The following is an 18,759-nucleotide window of genomic DNA, read 5'->3' on the forward strand; positions in this document are numbered from 1 at the left end:
AGTTATGTTCCAACAGTTGGTTGGAAAGCTCCTATATCTCTGCCTCACTCGGTCAGATATCAGTTATGCAGTTAGTGTTGTCAGCTAGTACATGCATTCCCCTAAACTACTCATCTTCTTGCGGCAGAGAGAATATTAGCATACTTGAAGAGATGCTAGAGTAGAGGTATACTGTTCAAAAACAATAATCACATGAAGGTGGAGGTCTATACAGATACCGATTGGGCTGGGAGTGCTGATGACAGGAGGTCTACCTCTGGATATTGTGCCCTGGTGGGAGGTAACCTTGTCTCTTGGAGGAGTAAGAAGTAGAGTGTTGTTTCCCGCTCTAGTGTTGAAGCTGAGTACAGGTCAATGGCTAACGGAGTGGCTGAAATCCTATGGCTGAGATCACTACTTGAAGAGTTGGGTATTGATTATGAGAAGTCCTTGATGTTGTATTGTGATAATCAAGCGGCTATTAATATAGCCCACAATCCGGTGCAGCATGACAGAACTAAACACATTGAAGTTGATCGACATTTTGTGCGAGAGAGGGTCTCATTACAAGAAGTGTGTCTCCCGTATATCACATCCAACATGCAGCTCGCAGATATCCTCACCAAGGCAGTACCAAGGAAGAAGTTAGAGGCAGACCTATCCAAGTTTGAAATGATAATAATCTATTCCCAACAGGGGGAGTGTAGAGAACACTGATGTGGGCCCCACATCTGTGGTCCCCACTGTGTTTGTAGGATAGTATGTATAATTATTTGTTTCAGTCATGGTAGTGTCAGTTGGTAGTCAGTTTTTTATTTGCTTTATTTGTCATGTAAGTACTAAGGGCAGATCTGTCATTTTCCCTATGTACTGAACATAACCTATAAATACTAAGACAGTGGCGGCGGCAGATCATTATGAATCTGTCCCTTCTTTCAACCTTTGTTTTCTCCAGTTCTCCTCTCTTTTCTTCCTTTCTCTTCCTTTTCTTCTACTTTTCCTAATCTGAAATCTATTATGGTTCAAGGCTAATTGTAGTCTTGATCGTCTACTATTACTACTACCAAGAGTGATTCATGTTGAAGATTAATCAGTTTTATGATGTTTTTCTGAGTAGATGTTTTATGTTAGTTGTTAGATAGGAGGTGGGGACCACAGTAGTTATGTGAGTCCAAATTTTATTATGTTTTTGAGTGTTATATATGTTGTTTTATGTTTTGCCGCCCTATAAGGGCATAGTTGTCTTTGTACTGCTCTATTATTTTTAATATAAATAATAAGTGAAGGGGGCGGCCAGATGATTTGCTCTCTTTTCTTTTCAACTTCTCTTCTTCTCCTTTTCTCTTCAAGAAACTACTTTTCTTTCATATTTTTTAATTCAGCAGATTTCTACTATTCAACAACTAATATCCTTTGCTATCTCCTCTACTTTTTCTACCATTGGCTTGTCTGGTAAGTCCACTACCTGTTTTTCTTCACCCTCACATATTTGGATTATTGATTTTGGTGCCACCAACCATATAACCAGTGCTTATCCCAATCACCCAAATCACCTTACTAAAACCCATGATAAACACAATTATTGCTAATGGTGAAAAGCTAAGCATCGTTGGTAGTAGTGACTTGTCTTCGAAACTTTCACCAACTATGTCCTTTCTTCTTTCAAAAACCTTATCCAAATCTTACTACCAGTTTAATTTCTGTTGGCCAACGTGTTGAGGAAGGAAATGTTCTCACTTTTTCTCATAAAGGTTGTTTGATCCAAGACCGACACATTGGGAAGGTGAACAGGAAGGGGCATAGGCTGGACTGTCTATTGAAACGTGACCCTATAACCACTTCCACAAGTTCTCTTCCGATTTTAGCTCCTAAATTAGGTTATAATCACATGTCAGCTTATTGAAGAACAAGTCAAGAACCAGATTGAACTTTCTAGATTTTTTACTTTTTTTTTTTGTGGGGGGGGGGGGCGCGCGGGTGGTAAGGGGGTTGGCCCTCAAGCACCTTGACCATCTAAGAGTTTAGTCTTGTTTTTTAATTATACAACATTTACTAAAATTATGGGTAAAGCATACAAGAACCATAGTAATGAAACTTAACCCTATAACCACCTCCACAAGTTCTCTTCCGATTTTAGCTCCTAAATTAGGTTATTTTCTATTATTACAAGTCAACTTATTGGAGAACATGTTGGGGAGGTTGGCCCTCAATCACCTTGACCTTCTAAGAGTTTAGTCCTTTTTTTAATTATACAACATTTACCAAAATTATGGATAAAGCATACAAGAACCACGGTACTTCCACCTCACGCAAGCTTTCAATTTAAGCCTAGAGCTACAGTAAAAGAAAATCAAGAAAATTCCGAGATCTTTAGGGCTCAAACAAGAGGATCTGTAGGAAGAAGAAAAAGATAAGAGGAAAAGGAGAGGTGACAGCTACTACAGCAACGCTAAAATCTATTTTTATAATCTTCTTCTCCCCTTATATGTTTGTAGTTGTCCCAACTCCCACTGTGTTCATTACTCTTAGTGTTAGACCATGTTCTCTACCAACCTAAATGTTTTTTTTTTTTACCTTTTCTCAAATTGACCAAATGAAGCATACTGTTCTTGAAATTTGAGGCATAATCCTCATGTAACACATGTGAGACAACTGAGGTAAGGCAATTTGGCCCCACCTTGCCTTAACGCCCATACCCCAATGCCTTTTGAAACAATGCTGATGACCTTCTATACTTGTCCAATAGAATGCCCAATTTCCTTGTTCAGTCTTCTTCCCACCATGCATTCCTGACACCAAAGTGGCTCAATCTCGCATACATCACATTTTCATGACACCAAAGTGGCTCAATCTTCTTCCCACCTTGTTCAGTCTTCTTTCCTTTTTTGGCCATTGGGACCACCCTTTTATGTTGTAACTTATGTATACTATCTTTTGTTTTATTATTTCTTGCAAGACAAGGACATAACTGTCCTTTCCATAACATTGTATTATCTCATATATAAGAAACATTTCTGGGCATGATGTTCAAGACAGAACACACCCTTTTCACTCTAACACTCTCAACTCTTTCTCCTCTGTTTTGATCTGAGTTGACATGGTACCAGAGCAGGTTTTTCAACCTGTCCTTGATTGAAATCCTTTTAGATCTGTGAGATCAACCCATTTTCTTCAGTTTTGGATCTCGTATGTTGCTGTACTGATCTGCAGACATCTCTACTGCTATTTCTATGGAAGTCGCCGCCAGAAATAGGGTTTCTTCATTTTCTCTCAATCGGCTATCCAATCACTGTGAAACTGAATATCTGAAGTCGTCCAGGTCAGATCTACATAGATCTATAATTTTTTTTTGGTTCGGATTCCTTTTGAAGAGTGTTCTCCACCTCTTATTGTTCAACAGTCCAGAAAACTTACCTTTTTTGGACTGTTATCAGTTTGAGATCTCTGTGTAACTGGTTTCTTTATTGGATTTTGATTCATCTCTGTGGCGTGTGGTTGGGCACACTTATTCCACCAAGCTTTGGACTTTCTTGAACCTTCGGCTGCTCTATTTTCTCAGTTTTTCTTTGCTTACTTTGCTGAAATGGCCATGGAGAAAAGAGATATTCTACCAGTAAAGTTCAATGGAATAGACTATGCCTTCTAGAAATTCCATTTCCAGTTCTATGTTGAAAGAAATGGATTATGGGGGTTTGTGGATGGTTCCACAAAACGACCAGATCACTCTGATTCTAAGGGACTGAAACAGTGGAAGATCAACAATGCCAAAGTAGTGTCTTGGCTTCCGGATCTGTTGAAACCAAGATTTCTATTCCAGTGAGAAGTTATCGAACTGCTAGTGAGATGTTCACCTACATGGAAAAGGTGTATCAACAGTCCAACATCTCACGTCAGTATCAGATAGAGATAGAGATATTTTCTTACAGTCAGGGTGAGAAGAAAATACTGGAGTATTATGCTGGTTTCGTGAACTTGTGGACGGAGTATGAATTAGTTCACATGTGTGAAAACACCTCTGCATGTTGCATCAAAAATCAGAAAGAACACTTTGATAGGAGGAAAATCATGCATTTTCTGATGCATCTGAGACCTGAATATGAAATTGTAAGCTCCAACATTCTCAGTAGGGGCACTCCTCCCACATTTGACACAGTTTTGGGGGGAGCTTCTCAGGGAGGAAACTAGACTCATTATTCAGTCGACCTTGAGGTTGAAATCTGATTCAGGAACAGAGACAGCCTTTCTGATGAATAAATCCAAGCCCAAGAAGGACTTGTCTCGTGTACAGTGCTATAATGCAAGGAATACGGACATGTTGTATCACACTGCCAGAAGAAAATTTTCTGCACCTACTGCAAACAGCATGAACATATTATTCCTGAATGTCCTACCAAAACAACAAAGGGGAATGGTTCAAGCTCTAAAATGAATCAACACAAGGCTTTCGAGACAACCACTGAAGGTACAGACACAGGGAGTACAGCATCAGCTGGAATGGATGAAAATTCTGGCTCTTACGGAGAAAGAATGCGGCAACTAGTATTCTCAGCTATTTCCTCTGCATTTTCAGCCATCAGTCTTTCGGGTGTGTCATCCTATTATTGTTCCTCTCCTAGCCACTTATGGATCATTGATTCTGAGGCCTCTAACCATATGATAGGGGCTCACACTAGTCAATTCATTAAACCCAAATCCTTGAATAAACATATTATTATTGCGAATGGAGAGAAAATAGATATTGTTGGTTGCAATGATTTGTCCTTAACTACATCTATTAATTCTTGTTTTCATCTGCCTAAAACTTTCTTTGTTCCTAAACTTACAACTAATTTGATCTCAGTCGGTCAGCTAGTTGAGGATGGTAACATTGTTTCCTTTTTCCCATGATGGTTGTTTGATACAGGACCAGCGCATTGGGACGGTGAAAGGGAAGGAGCGTAAACTGGGTCGGCTATTTGCCTTGGAATTTGAAAAGACACCAGGGCACTCATCCACATCCCGTTTACTTACTACCACTCCTAGTACTGAGGTTACTTGCAGATATAATGCATGACACTTGTGGCATAGGCGTCTTGGGCATCCCTATGCAAATAAACTTGAGTCTTTGTTTCATGATGGTTATTTGTCTTCTAAAGCTACTTCCTTTAATAATGTTGATAAGCTTGCATTTCTTGTTTCTTGAGTAAGAGCCATGTTTTACCCTTTCCTTCAGTTGTTGAACATGCGTCTGTTCCTTTTAAAATAATACATAGTGATGTTTGGTCGTCTCCAATTGTTCCCAAATTGGGGTTTAAATATTTTGTTACATTTATTGATGACTGTACTTGCTTTACATGGATATATTTCTTGAGAAGCAAATCTAAAGTTTTTTCTACCTTTAAATCCTTCCTAGAAAGAATCAAAAACCAATTTGATGCAAACATTGGGGTTTTCCATTCAGACTCGGGGGTGAATACCTTGATGGAGATTTTCAAACTTTCTTGAGAGAAAATGGAATGCAATCCCAAAGATCTTGTCCTGGCACTCCACAACAAAACAGAGTGGCAGAGCGCAAGAACAAACATATCCTGAGCATAGTTCGAACTCTTCTTCATGATTCCCATGCTCCTACTTCATTTTGGGTGGAGGCGGCTAGCACTGTTGTGTACCTTATTAACATTCTTCCATCATCTGTCATGCATAATACATATCCTTTTTAAAGTTTGTTTCACCGTTCACCTGATTTTTCTATTCTTCATGTCTTTGGTTGTGTATGATTTGTTCACCATCCCCCACATGAACGCACAAAGCTGACTCCCCAATCAGCAATGTGTGCTTTTGTGGGATATAGCCCTGATCATAAGGGCTTCCTTCGCTATGATCTGAAGTCTCGTCGATTTTGCGTATCCCGCAATGTCATCTTCCTTGAGAAAATGTCCTTTTTTGCTCACATTGTTAAGTTGCCTACTACTTCCATTTCGATACTACATTCTTTTGACTTTGCAAGTTCTTCAGATTTACTTTCTATTCCAGAGTTGCTCCTTGCCTATTTCAGAAAAAGGCTAGCTGCTCTAGCTCCTATTGTTCTACCCCCTTCATCACCAGAAGTTGATCCATCATTCCTAGCCACGAGTTCCCATCCTTCTCTTGATCCTTTAAGTACACCTACACCAATCCATGATCCTCAACCATCCTCTAATCCTCATTTACGTCTCTCTTCTCGAATTTCCCGTCCTCCTGACCGCTATGGTTTTCCTTCAAACCATAGCTCTTTCTCTGCTATTCTGTCTACCAAAAATATTCCCACATCATACCAGAAGGCTATGGCTGTCCCACATTGGAAAGAAGCAATGAATACTGAGCTCCAAGCTCTTATGAATAATGACACTTGGGATATGGTTCCAGCCCCTCCAGATGCCTCTCTTATTGGAAGCAAGTGGGAATATTCAGTGAAACTTAAATCTAATGGGAGTCTTGATAGATACAAGGCACATTTGGTGGCACAAGGGTACAAACAGGAGTATGGGATAGATTATGACGAGACATTTGCCCCTGTAACTGAGATGACCACCGTCCGTCTGTTGTTGGCTATATCTATAATTAAACACTGGGAAATTCATCAAATGGAAGTCAAAAATGCTTTCTTGCATGGGGACCTCAAGGAAACTGTTTATATGAAGCCTCCATCGGGATAATATGGTAGTTCTTCCCTAGTATGTCGACTCAAAACGTCCTTGTATGGCCTTAAACAAGCCCCTAGGGCTTCGTTTGAGAAATTCCGTTCAATGATCACAGATGCAAGATTCACACAAAACTCTTCAAATTATTCATTGTTCATTTCAAGGAGTCCCCAAGGAATTACATTACTACTTCTTTATGTGAATGACATTCTTATTACTGGTGATGACAGTCAAAGTATTTCCTCTCTGAAACAGCTACTCAATCAGTCTTTCAAGATGAAGGACCTCGGTCATCTCACTTATTTTTTGGGTCTAGAAGTTACTCACTCCCCCCATGGGTATTTTGTTAATCAACACAAGTATGCGATGGACCTTGTGAGATCTGCAAACCTGAGTGATGACAAACAGGTTGACACACCTCTTGAGATGAACATGAAATTTTCAAAAGATGATGAGGACCTCCTAGCAGATGCCACTCTTTATCGACAGCTTGTCGGTAGTCTGATCTGCCTCACCATGACACGTCCAGATATCTCTTATGCGGTTCAAGTGGCCAGCCAGTTTGTTTCTTCTCCTCGACAACCGCACATGACGGCAATTCTTCACATTATCAAATACATCCATGGAACACTTTCACGTGGCATTTTCTTCCCTGCATCTCCTTTGCATAGCTTATCCGCATATGCAGATGCTGATTGGGCAGGACGCCCAGACACTAAACGCTCCACTAGTGGTTGGTGTGTCTTTCTTGGTGATTCTCTTATATCCTGGAAGTGTAAGAAGCATCCGACCGTTTCCAAATCATCTACCAAGGCTGAGTATAAGCTATGTCATCCGTCTGTAGTAAGATTATATGGCTAACAGCCCTCCTTAATGATCTTGGCATCTCCTTGTCATCCCCAGTTCCTATTTATGCTGACAATGTGAGTACTATCAAGATTGCATCCAACCCGGTCTTCCATGAGCGCACCAAACATATAGAGGTTGACCGCCACTTCATTAGAGACCAGTTTTCTGCTGGACACATATCTCTACCGCACGTGTCTTCTGCCCTACAGCTTGTTGACATATTCACAAAGGCTATACCCGTGCTCGCCACCAGTTTCTAGTTGACAAACTGATGCTCGTACCTCGGCATTAGTTTGAAGGGGGTGTAGAGACTGATCTATGTCTCTTACATCTTCTTTCCTTTTTTGGCCCTTGGGACCACCCTCTTATGTTGTAACTTATGTAAACTATCTTTTGTTTTATTATTTCTTGTAAAACAAGGACATAATTGTCCTTTCCATAACATTGTATTATCTCCATATATAAGTTAAACATTTTTGGGCGTGATGTTTAAGACAGAACACACCCTTTTTCACTCTCAACTCTTTCTCCTCTGTTTTGATCTGAGTTGACAATTACAATGAATTATGTTATGAGATATTCATTAGATGGTGTATAGAATTTTGCGGGGATCTAACAGTTTATTCACATTTCACTTTGTCTTGAAAATTTAATTTTCATACTACCTAATTAGAAATTCTTCTTATTCTTCATTACTCAAGGACAATTTGTAGGGCAGTTTATGATCAAAAGGAATTAATTCATCTGGTTTGATGAATCTCTTGGAGGTGCTAAGGAAATTTCCCAATCTCATTCTTATACCCCCCCCCCAAAAAAAAAAAAAACTTTTTGGTGATGTTTTCAAGTCTTCCCCATTAGAAGCTATGAACAGCTATTTGCATGCTTATTGAAACTTTTTCCAAGTGTGTGGTGCCTTTTTTGTATCCCGCCTGTACTGTTTCAAGCCTTTTCCGATCTTGTTCACATCATTAAATAAAGACAAACTTTTGAAAAAAAAAAAGTTAGATAATGGAACATAGTCAACCAAAAAAGTTGTAATTCCTATGCACCATCTGTTTAAAGATAGAAATTAAGATAACCGAAAATGCTACTCCTGTGTACATCAGCTTTAGAAAATGAAATGCAAGAGTCTACTAAACATTTGGCCGGTTAAAGCTGGCTATGATAACCAAATGAAATGATAATACCATTATGACAAGCAAAAAATAAATGAGACAACTACCTGTAATTGAAATAAACATTTAGAGGATTTGCAGAACATACAGTATACGCAAGTCCAGAATGTTTGATAACTCTGGTGGAAGATATCCAGATAAGTTATTGTTGTCCAAAAGCCTAGAACATCCATATCATCAGCAACAAAATCAAGATCACAGCAACACACACTTTCAAAAATATAAAAGTATTCATTATTAAAACCATAGAATGTTATGATATGAATAGGAGCATAAGGAATTGCTAAATTAACTCACAAGTGAAGCAGACTAGATAATTTGGAAAGCTCAGGGGGAATTTGCCCACTAAGTGAATTATTGTTCAGGTGGCTGCAAAAATATATATAGAGAGAGAAATATATTTGTATCAGAAAATTTATTAAAGATAGTTAAAATTCTGAGCCAACTAAAAATCCACATTGAGTTTGAGAAGCCACTAACAGATGTTTTATTCTGTTTAAGTTTGAGAACGAATTTGGTATTGGTCCTGATAATTGGTTCTGGTCAACTTGGAGTCTGTCTAAGTTAGGAAGATAGCCAATCTCAGCTGGTAAAGAACCTGATATCTTGTTTCCATTCAAAAGCCTGTATATATACACAGAGAGTCCATCTCAAACAATCAAAAATCCATATAAGTTAGTATATAAACTGGGCTACAAGTGAATAAATAATCATGAATAAATGATACTGAGAAAGCATAAGTTACTGGAAATTTTCTTAACCAGTTACTGCTGCAGTTTTCTCAGAGAATGGTATGTTTATAATATTAAGGATATAGAATAGACACCTCATTGCTCGGTTTGTATAATATCAAAGATATAGAATATGCACTGATAGAAACAGTTGACAAATCCCAAGGAAACGAAGCTTACCTAAAAAAACTACCAAAATAGCCACAATCTCTGTAGTCAAAACAAACCCCAAAACGGCCTCCAAAAAGAAGGAAAATGAATCCCCAAACTATGAAGCATTGACTTTCCTCCCTATGCCTACACCATCCCCAAAGTGAAAACCACAAAACACCTAGACATTAACCCCATTGCAACTAAGCTACTGTCTCCCCTCCCTCTACTTCCCTTACGCAGATGGCACCTTTCCCTTTTCTCAAACATCCTTTGCTGTTCAATTTAGAACTAAATATTTCACTCCTTCCACTCAACCATTAATGAGATACCTTGTCCACCTCATGTCTCTGTGTGACTTATGCTTCCAAGCTTTCACACCTTATTCCTTTGTTCAAGGCCAAAAAGATAAGTCACCTTCTATAAAGAAAACCCTAATCTTCTTGGAAATAATAAACCTTTCAAAAAAAGCCCATGGATACAGGTAATTTATTTTGTAATTTAAAAACATACTTATTTTTATATATGAACATATCTAACATATTATACAAATATTTACAGACATACTAAATTGTCCATAAACTTTTCTAGTACAGCATTTATGCATTACATGTATTACAAGCTATGGTTCTAATATCCCAGTTAAGAAGGTTATGAACCTATGGCAGTTTCCCCAGCCTTCTATTCATTCATCATTGCATTCTCCAATTCATCACCAGATCATTCTTCTACTTTCAGTTTACAGAATAGAATTCACTACTTGGATCTATCACTCCACTACTATTTCTATTGATGGTAACTTTTTCAAGGACGATCATCCATTTCCTGATCTTATCCAAAACCCAATCCAGATGCTATTACTCAAACCTAACTTCATCCATGTCTGGAACAGACAGAGAGAGAGAGAGAGAGAGGTTGTCCACTTCCTTCTCCCAAGCATAGGGCCACACTGGTCATGGCAAGAAACATTCTGAACTTAAAAACCATCCTTCTAACTCCAGCATCCACCTTAGCCAGTTCCACTAACAAAAAACAGAAAGACAGAGAAGGAAGACCGGACCACCATAAATCTTCATAGGTGGACCACAAAGGCCCATTTGGAGCTTCAAGTCAAACTTTACCTCCAATCTGTCTATTTCCTTCTTCAGTCCAACACTTAGCCCTATTGATGCAGATAAAGAAGCAAGGAAAGGATTCATGGAGAAACAAATTAGTTTTCCAATTCCTACACCAATTTCAAAATTTTTGGGTGATAGGATATTGCTATTGTTTGAACTATTTAGTTTATTTTCTAGTTGGAGGTGTCTTAAGGATATGATTTTAATTTTTCTGGAAATTTGTTACTATTTAAAAATTACTATTTATGGTAACTATCAAACGTTTTTGTAATTAATAATTTATAGTAAACTCACAATTTTCTATTTTTACTAATTTCTGGTATCTTTACATTAACTAGTTTTAGAAGGACAAGTAAGGTGTTATTGGAGTTCTTGTTGTTTCCAAAGATATTTTTTATCCTCTCTCACCTATTTCTATTTCTGCTTGCACGAGATCTGTCTCACCTTTAGTTTCTCTCCCTCCCTCTCTATCTATCCATCTATCTAAGTTCTTGCTCATTCTTTGGTGGATAGCAAGCTCTGTACTTGATTTTTTTTTTCGATAAATAGATGTCTACTTAATTTTCCACCCTTAATCAACTAAAGCCATTATTCACCTAACAAAGCCCACTACCAGATCTGGAATTTGTTAGACTCCTACCCTGTCCTACATCAGTTTGTCATTAGAACCAAATGAAGAGGTACCAAACCAGATCCAGAAGCATTATAACCAAATCCAGAAGTATCATAAACTTAGCTAAAACATGGGAAATACTACAATGAAGGAAATTAATACCAAGCTTGGTGATTTTATCCATAGCCATGAAGAATAGAAGAATTGACTCCATGACCGAATTGACTGGCATTGCATCTAGAGTTACACATTTGGCCAAAAAGTCACTGCAAAAGATCACAAGTTTAACACTCTAAAGTTCAAATTAGAAGCCTTTCTTAGATAAAGGTATTATTATTGCTGAAAGCTCTTCAAATGCCACATCTAATGGAGTATCTTAGCCTACTTCTTGGTCAACAAATTCTTAATCCCTTCTTCCTCCACTGCCCTCCATGTCACAAGCTATGGAGCAACTGTTTCAGCATGAAGCTACCCTTAAAATTCCTACCCTAAAGCTGCAATTCCTACCTTATTTATAGTAATTCAAGATTTACAATTTCATGTAGCCGACTCCATATAGTTGTGATAAGGCTTGGATGATGATGGTGATGAATAATATATGGTATCTTCACATTTAAAGGGGCACCCGAGTTCCTTTGTTGAGTTTATAAGTAGAATCATTGTAATTGCTATCTAGGAAGAATTGATTTAAAAAAAAAAAAGTTTGCTTGAGTTAATTCTGGTTGTTGCTAGGAGTCTCTCTCTCTCAAGTCTCAAGTTCTTGCTCATTCTTTGGACAGCAAGATGTCTATTTGTTTTTCAACTCATATCCTTCATTCTTAATCAACCGAAGCCCCTTCTTCACCCCACAAAGCCCATCACCAGATTTGGAATTTGTATGACCCCAACCGTGTCATACATCACCTATATAAACACTCACCAACTATATGTGTCTCAACATCCATAACTGGACTTTTCACAGCCAGGAGTGTCTGATGAGTAACACTGGATCATTATCATATTCACAATTGGAGTAAGTAATGATTTCAATGATAATAACCACTAAGGGATGAACCATCCCTCTCACACTGCACCTCCTTAATTTTCTCCTCAGCTTCAAACTCCATCTCTACTTGGCTCCTGATATCCTCTAACTTTCAGCACAGACAAGATTCATTTCATCCGTTTTCTTAAATAAACTCTGAGATGCCCATTTCCAAGTATGTTAAGAACCTACCAACTTTCAAGGTTTCCCTAGCATGGGATGGTTTCCAATGCAAGTTCAAATCTGACCCAAATCCAAAAACCAAGATAACCTCCCTAGTTTCACTCTTTGCCTAGATGCAGTCCAATAGAATTGAATAAAGAACCCATCAAAATATTTTCCATGTAGCTGATTTCTTGCTTAGCACTCCCACTTGTAGGTCCCAATGCTTCACTGTTAAATAACTAAACATGTCCAACATACACTATTGAGTTTGGTTCTGGTTTTAATTAACAATATGCCATCTATATGAGACCTGAGATCAAATCCCACTGCCTCCAGGGTTGGGGAGTTAAGGGGATGGGGGATGGGATTTCCCCATTAGACCCATGATGCTAAAAAAATGCCATCTATACATCTGCAAGCATACTTATTGAAAGTTAATCCAAAACCCCAGGGAATTGATAAAGCCTAATCCTAACAAAAACAGATCTAAATGTTATTTTATTTTGTCCACAAAACATATAATAGAAGAATTAAATTAGAAAATAGAAAATAAAAATTCATTTTTCAACAAGACTCATTAACTAATAATTTTGCATACTTTTTTTGTTTAAGGATTTAAGAGGAAGTAATTTTACAAATAGCAGCAACACAAACAACATGTACACCATTGGATATAATACAAGCACCTGAGCATATAACTATACCAACTATGAGCTCAAAATGTTGAATCTAAATAATATGAATTCAACTTACAAGAGTTCCAAAGATGTAATATTTCCAATCTCTTTTGGTATATTGCCAGTTATTTCATTCCACATAAAATCTCTTCCAAAAGAAACCAAGAAAGGGATTAGTATTATAGAAAGGATAGTATGCAAATTTTTTAAGATAATAAGCAAGGACAATGGTATCTTCTACATATGTAATATATTGATGTCTTTGATGCTATAGGTTATTTTCAAAGTTCCACTTCTGTATAAAGTGTTACAACTCACAATACTTGAATATGCGATAGTTGACCAAGCTCAGGGGCTAAATATCCTGAGAGATTCATGTTTAGCAGCTGCCTGTACCAAAAGGCAAAAAGAAAGTTATGGTATCATTTATAATCTATCAATATAACAACAATTAGTCAGGAAAGGAAAATTGTATTGTAATAGCAATGCTAAAGGTAGTAATAACAAAATCATTATAAGTACTAGTTTTGCATTGCAACACTTCATCTGTGAGAAGGCTATTTCCTAAACCTTCTGGTACACAATGTAATAAGATCCCAAAGGGTTGAAAAACATTAACAAATCATACAGTTCTCGTATATGCAAGTAGCCATCAATCCCAACTGTATCGAAGCACAAAACTCCTGTCCAATTCGATATGCATGGGTCCCCCTTATTCCAATTATTAAGATGCTTCATAGGATCAATTAACCTGGTCTTAATTGTTTGCAATGCGGTAACTGCAAAACAGCAGAAATGATTACTGAATTTCATCATGGGTGTAAATAAGAGAACAGGTTAATGCTTTAATAAGTTGGATTTCTTAGGTGCTATGATATTGCCCCAGCACAAATGGAAGCAGCAGACTTTAAAATAGTAAATCATGACCATAGGCTTTATCAGGTTGCAAGTGTACTAGTTACCAAATCTCACTGGCATGATCAGGTCCAACACATCATAAAAAGCATAAGAACAAGAAAAGCAGCAATAATAATGAAAATTGGTGCTGTAATTTAGCTGACACCACAAGCATGCAATTATGCAAATGTTCACACTTGGCACATGCACACACATGCATCTCTCCTGACCAAGTGACAGGAAGGCTTGAGTATATCAATTTCAGGACAACCCAGGTGTCATTTTGAGTGACAGGCCTAGTGCTTGTTTAGTGGTGTTATCCCTCCATTGAGAAGTAATCATGACAGTTTCTATGCTGGTTGACACTTGACAGTGCAGTTGTTAGTTAAAGTTGTGATTAGGGTTTTTGTAGAGAAGATGGGCCGAATGGCCCATAGGCTGTTACTGTATGTTATCTTTATGTTCTCCTCTGTAATGGGCCTTATTCTGGACCCATACTCTTTTATGTTCCTCTTTTTGTAATTTCTTGTCCAACTAAGGACCTCTCTTGTAATTACTAAAAGATTAACTTAATAAAAGTGTATTAGAGAATTAGAGGGAGGTTATGTTCGAAACTCTCATCCTCTAACTTTTCTTGCCGCAGCTCTCTCTTCTTCTCTAATCTTCTCTTGCTAGTTTTCTTTGTTTCAAACACAGTCCCTACTTCTAGGACTGTTTTTCAACTATTTTCAAAGTTCAGATGGTGGAATATTGCAGAATGTGATTAGGGTTCTCTCCTACATGTTTCCTCTTGCTGTGTGGATTGAACTGTCCTGCATAGGTGGTAAGTAGGCAGTTGTATTACCCTAGTAATAACAGATTTCATTTATGTGTGTTTGTTTTGTGGGATAGTGATGGAATAAGTGCGGTGGTGTTGACAGCCTTGAGTGGATAGCATTATGGCAATGACAGGAAATAGTAGTGATCAAAAGTCAAGTATTACGATCACCCCTGATTATTTGAATGTGCAAAAAACATCCATTAAACTAAACAGTGAAAACTATGTGCCATGGGCTAAATCAGTGGAGGTTTTTCTCAAAGCCAAAGCTAAAGTGAAGCATGTAAAAATGGCAAACCTTCAGCCAAATCTCAAGGGTATAGTAAGTGGGAGAAAGAAGCAGCCAAAATCATGACATGGTTGTGGAATGGTATGGAATCAAAAATAAGTATGAACTTTATGTTTTTAGATATAGCTAAAGAAATATGAGACCATGCTGAGAAGCTTTATTCTAGTCAGGACAACATTACAAGAGTGTATCAACTTTTTCAAGAGTACTTCAATTTACAATAAGGGATTCAAAGCCTTGAAGAGTACTATGCTAGTATGAGAAACCTCAGAAATGAAATCAATGCTTACCAACCCTTGATTTTTTTATGTTAAACTTCAACAACAACAATAGGAGCAACTGATGTAACTAGATTCCTTTTGGGTTTGAAGCAGGAATATGAACACCTGTCAAGACACGGATATCAGGTGGTTTTACTCTTCCCTCTCTTGAGGAAGTATTTGCTCGACTTTATTGGACCTATAGAGATTGCTACTACTTCTAATAGGTCTTCCCTAGCCGTGGCAAGAGGGGGAGATTGTGGTAATAGGGGTGGAGGTCATGAAGTACGAGGAGGTCGTGGGAGACCTTTATTTGGCCATGGTGGTAGTGGTAATGGAGGTCAAGATATAGGGGGAGGCTGTGGTACAGGATGTAATGGCCCTAGAAAGTGCACATTTTGAGGAATAGATGAGCATATTGTTAATTTTTGCTATGACCTATATAGAGAGAATGGGCCTTTTATGTTTATGTTTAATTAAGTTAATATCCCAATTAAGGGCCTCTCTGTAAATAAAGAAACTTTGTATATTACTTTTTAATGAAAGGATTAGGGAAGGGAGTAAGGTTTGAACAACTATTCTCCCAAAACCCTATTGCCGCCAACTTCTCTCTTGCTGCTGCTATCTGATCCTTTTCACAACCTCCCCTCATTCTTTTGGCCTGTTTTTCTTCTTGGTATCAGAGCGGGCTCTTTTTTTCTTCCTTTTTTTTTCCTTTTTTTCCTTACACAATGTGTATGGAGAGCTGAATCGAACGAGTGATTGAAGAAAGTATTCAGCCCAGTTGTTAGTGGTTTTTTGGAGAAAATGATGCTGTCTTGGTCATCATTTTTCATTTTTTGATCAATAACATTTCATTACTTAATCACAAAAGTAATTACAGTGAGGAAGATAAACTTTCTTATCTTCCAACTGGGGCTTAAAACTCCCAAGAACAAAAAGGAAAAAAATTACACTTGTGCCCAAAACATTGACTCCCTCTCGACTCCTTGCTTAGCTAACCCATCCACAAAAGAGTTAGCTGATCTTTTCACCCAGCTGATCTTAACTTCCATCTCTTGAGCCAGCCAACTAAATTTCCTCCTCTCACTACTATACATCCATAATCTACAATTTTCTTTATTCAGCCACCCTACCACTACCTCTGAGTCCCCTTCAATGATGAGTTTTCTTATATTCATCTCCTTAGCTCTTTGAACTCCTTCCAAAACTGCAAAGATCTCAGCCCTGAGAGAGTCACCCACTCCAATTGGGTCAGAGAACATGGCTGAAACAAACCCATTCTCATCCCTAAGCACACCTCCAATCCCCAATTGTCCAGGGTTTCCCCGACTACTCCCATCAAAGTTTAGTTTTAAAAAGCCAGCCGGTGGAGGTGTCCAAGACACACACAAGATTGCTTTGGTCTGGGTGCAGTTAGCAATCTCACCCCACTTTCTCAACAAATCATCCATTGTGAAGTCTATAAACAGCTCTAAAGATTTAAGCCACTGTACTACCCTTATATGGAGCAGTTCTCTCAGTTCTTCATTGCTTCTTTCTACTCCAGGATTCCCCCGACTACTCCCATCAAAGTTTAGTTTTAGAAAGCCAGCCGGTGGAGATGTGCAAGACACACACAAGATCGCTTTGGTCTGGGTGCAGTTAGCAATCTCACCCCACTTCCTCAACAAATCATCCATTGTGAAGTCTATAAACAGCTCTAAAGATTTCAGCCACTGTACTACCCTTATATGGAGCAGTTCTCTCAGTTCTTCATTGCTTCTTTCTACTTCAGAGAAGATTCTAGAATTCCTTTCCTCCCATAGGGCCCAAAATACTGCAGCCCTCAAACATCTCCACATGATCCTTCCCCTTTTCATTCGGCATCTGAAGGAGGGGAAAATAAGGCTTTGCAAATTTGATGGAGGATTCCATCTACACCCAAAAAGGAATAGTGCCCAACTGGCAAATCACCAATAAGTGAAAACCAGTCTCCCCCTCCGCTTTACAAAGAACACACCAGTAAGGGGATAAACATGTCATGGGTCTTCTCTTTTGGAGCATATCACCAGTGTTGATTCCTTCCTGAAAAGCTTCCCAACAAAAACTACCTACTCTAGGGGGAATTGGTTGCACCAAACCTCCTTAATCGGGAAGAGAGGGCCAACAGGACTAGGGGGCTGACTTAAGACTTTGAAAAAAGAGGCACAAGAAAATGAGCCAATGGGGGTGGGGGTCCAAATTCTAGAATCCAACTTAGTAGGGTCCAAGAAAACATTATCAAGGATACCAAGGAGGCTCAAGATGCTACCCAAGTCTGTATCTCTCACAGCCCTTCTCAAACCCAAATTCCACCCAAACCCAGAGGAGGAAGGTGAAGGGGTAATAAAGGAAGAAACTGACTCATTTTTTTAATTCGGAGAGGGCATACACAGAAGGAAACAAGTCCCTAAGAGGAGCATTCCCCACCCAAGTTTGTTCCCAGAATTTTATGCAATTACTTGAGTTCAAATCATACCTGATGAGAGGGGTGAAAGTCGGAAGCAAATCATGAATGGCTTTCCAAGGTGACGTACTTGTGGTCCTAGCTCGAATCCTAGCATCCCATCCATTTTGCTCCATCCCGTATATGCTTACCACTATTCTAGCCCATAGTCTCTCCTTTTCTATTGGGTGTCTACACAACCATTTCCCCATAAGAGCCATATTCCTTTTCCTAATGTTCCCAAGCCACCAAGGTTTTCACTTCTGGTTACCACCTCCCAACTCACCCTATGGTCCCTTTTATCCTCTCCCGGCTCCCATAGGAAATCTCTCATCATCTTCTCCAATCTGTTAGATACACTTGCGGGAACTTTGAACACTAAAAGGAAGTAAATGGGCAGGTTAGCTAGAGTAGCCTTAATCAGTGTAATCCTCCCGCCAAGGGAAAGATAATTCTTCTTCCAAGAGGCAAGTCTCTTTTCGAATCTTTCCACCACCGGATTCAAAAAACTCTCCTTCTTTGGGTTATCACCCAATGGCATCCCTAGGTAATTCAATGGCCAACCTGAGACTTCACAACCCAATATTTCTGCACTTTCCCTGATCTCACCCTCCTCCAAATTCACACCCACAATACAACTTTTCTCAAAATTTACCTTTAGGTTGGACCTTTGTTCAAAAAGTTGTATCGCCAACTTCATATTCTTGTATACCTCAAGTTCCCACCTTCACAAAACAGAATTGTGTCATCTGCAAACTATAAGTGGGCAAGGGGAATTTCCTCCTCCCTAGTCTCCATCCTCTTAAAAGGCCCCTAGAATCTGCTCTATGAATCAATATCCCCAGTACATTAGCAACCAAAGTGAACAGGAACAGAGATAGGGGGTCAC

General features: G+C 38.6%; 1 protein-coding gene across 7 annotated transcripts in view; it reads right to left on the bottom strand.

Moving 5' to 3' along the window:
• The window catches only part of LOC148867968 (putative LRR receptor-like serine/threonine-protein kinase At1g06840), a 107,889-nt gene that overhangs the window by 71,150 nt on the left and 17,980 nt on the right, over window positions 1-18,759 (bottom strand). For 5 of the 7 annotated variants that reach the window (XM_088970181.1, XM_088970177.1, XM_088970179.1 and 2 more), the window contains 6 exons: window positions 13,769-13,919; window positions 13,459-13,530; window positions 13,217-13,288; window positions 9,143-9,286; window positions 8,960-9,031; window positions 8,751-8,822 (listed from right to left, as the gene is read on the bottom strand). In XM_088970181.1, the coding sequence (XP_088826307.1) occupies window positions 8,751-8,822; window positions 8,960-9,031; window positions 9,143-9,286; window positions 13,217-13,288; window positions 13,459-13,530; window positions 13,769-13,919 (583 nt within the window). The remainder of the gene's footprint in view (window positions 1-8,750; window positions 8,823-8,959; window positions 9,032-9,142; window positions 9,287-13,216; window positions 13,289-13,458; window positions 13,531-13,768; window positions 13,920-18,759) is intronic. The other 2 variants (XM_088970182.1, XM_088970183.1) reach the window with 1 other exon arrangement.

The sequence above is a fragment of the Nelumbo lutea genome, chromosome 2, assembly GCF_056320005.1.
Source record: "Nelumbo lutea isolate HS-2025 chromosome 2, American lotus-T2T, whole genome shotgun sequence".
NCBI classification, from domain to species: Eukaryota; Viridiplantae; Streptophyta; class Magnoliopsida; order Proteales; family Nelumbonaceae; genus Nelumbo; species Nelumbo lutea.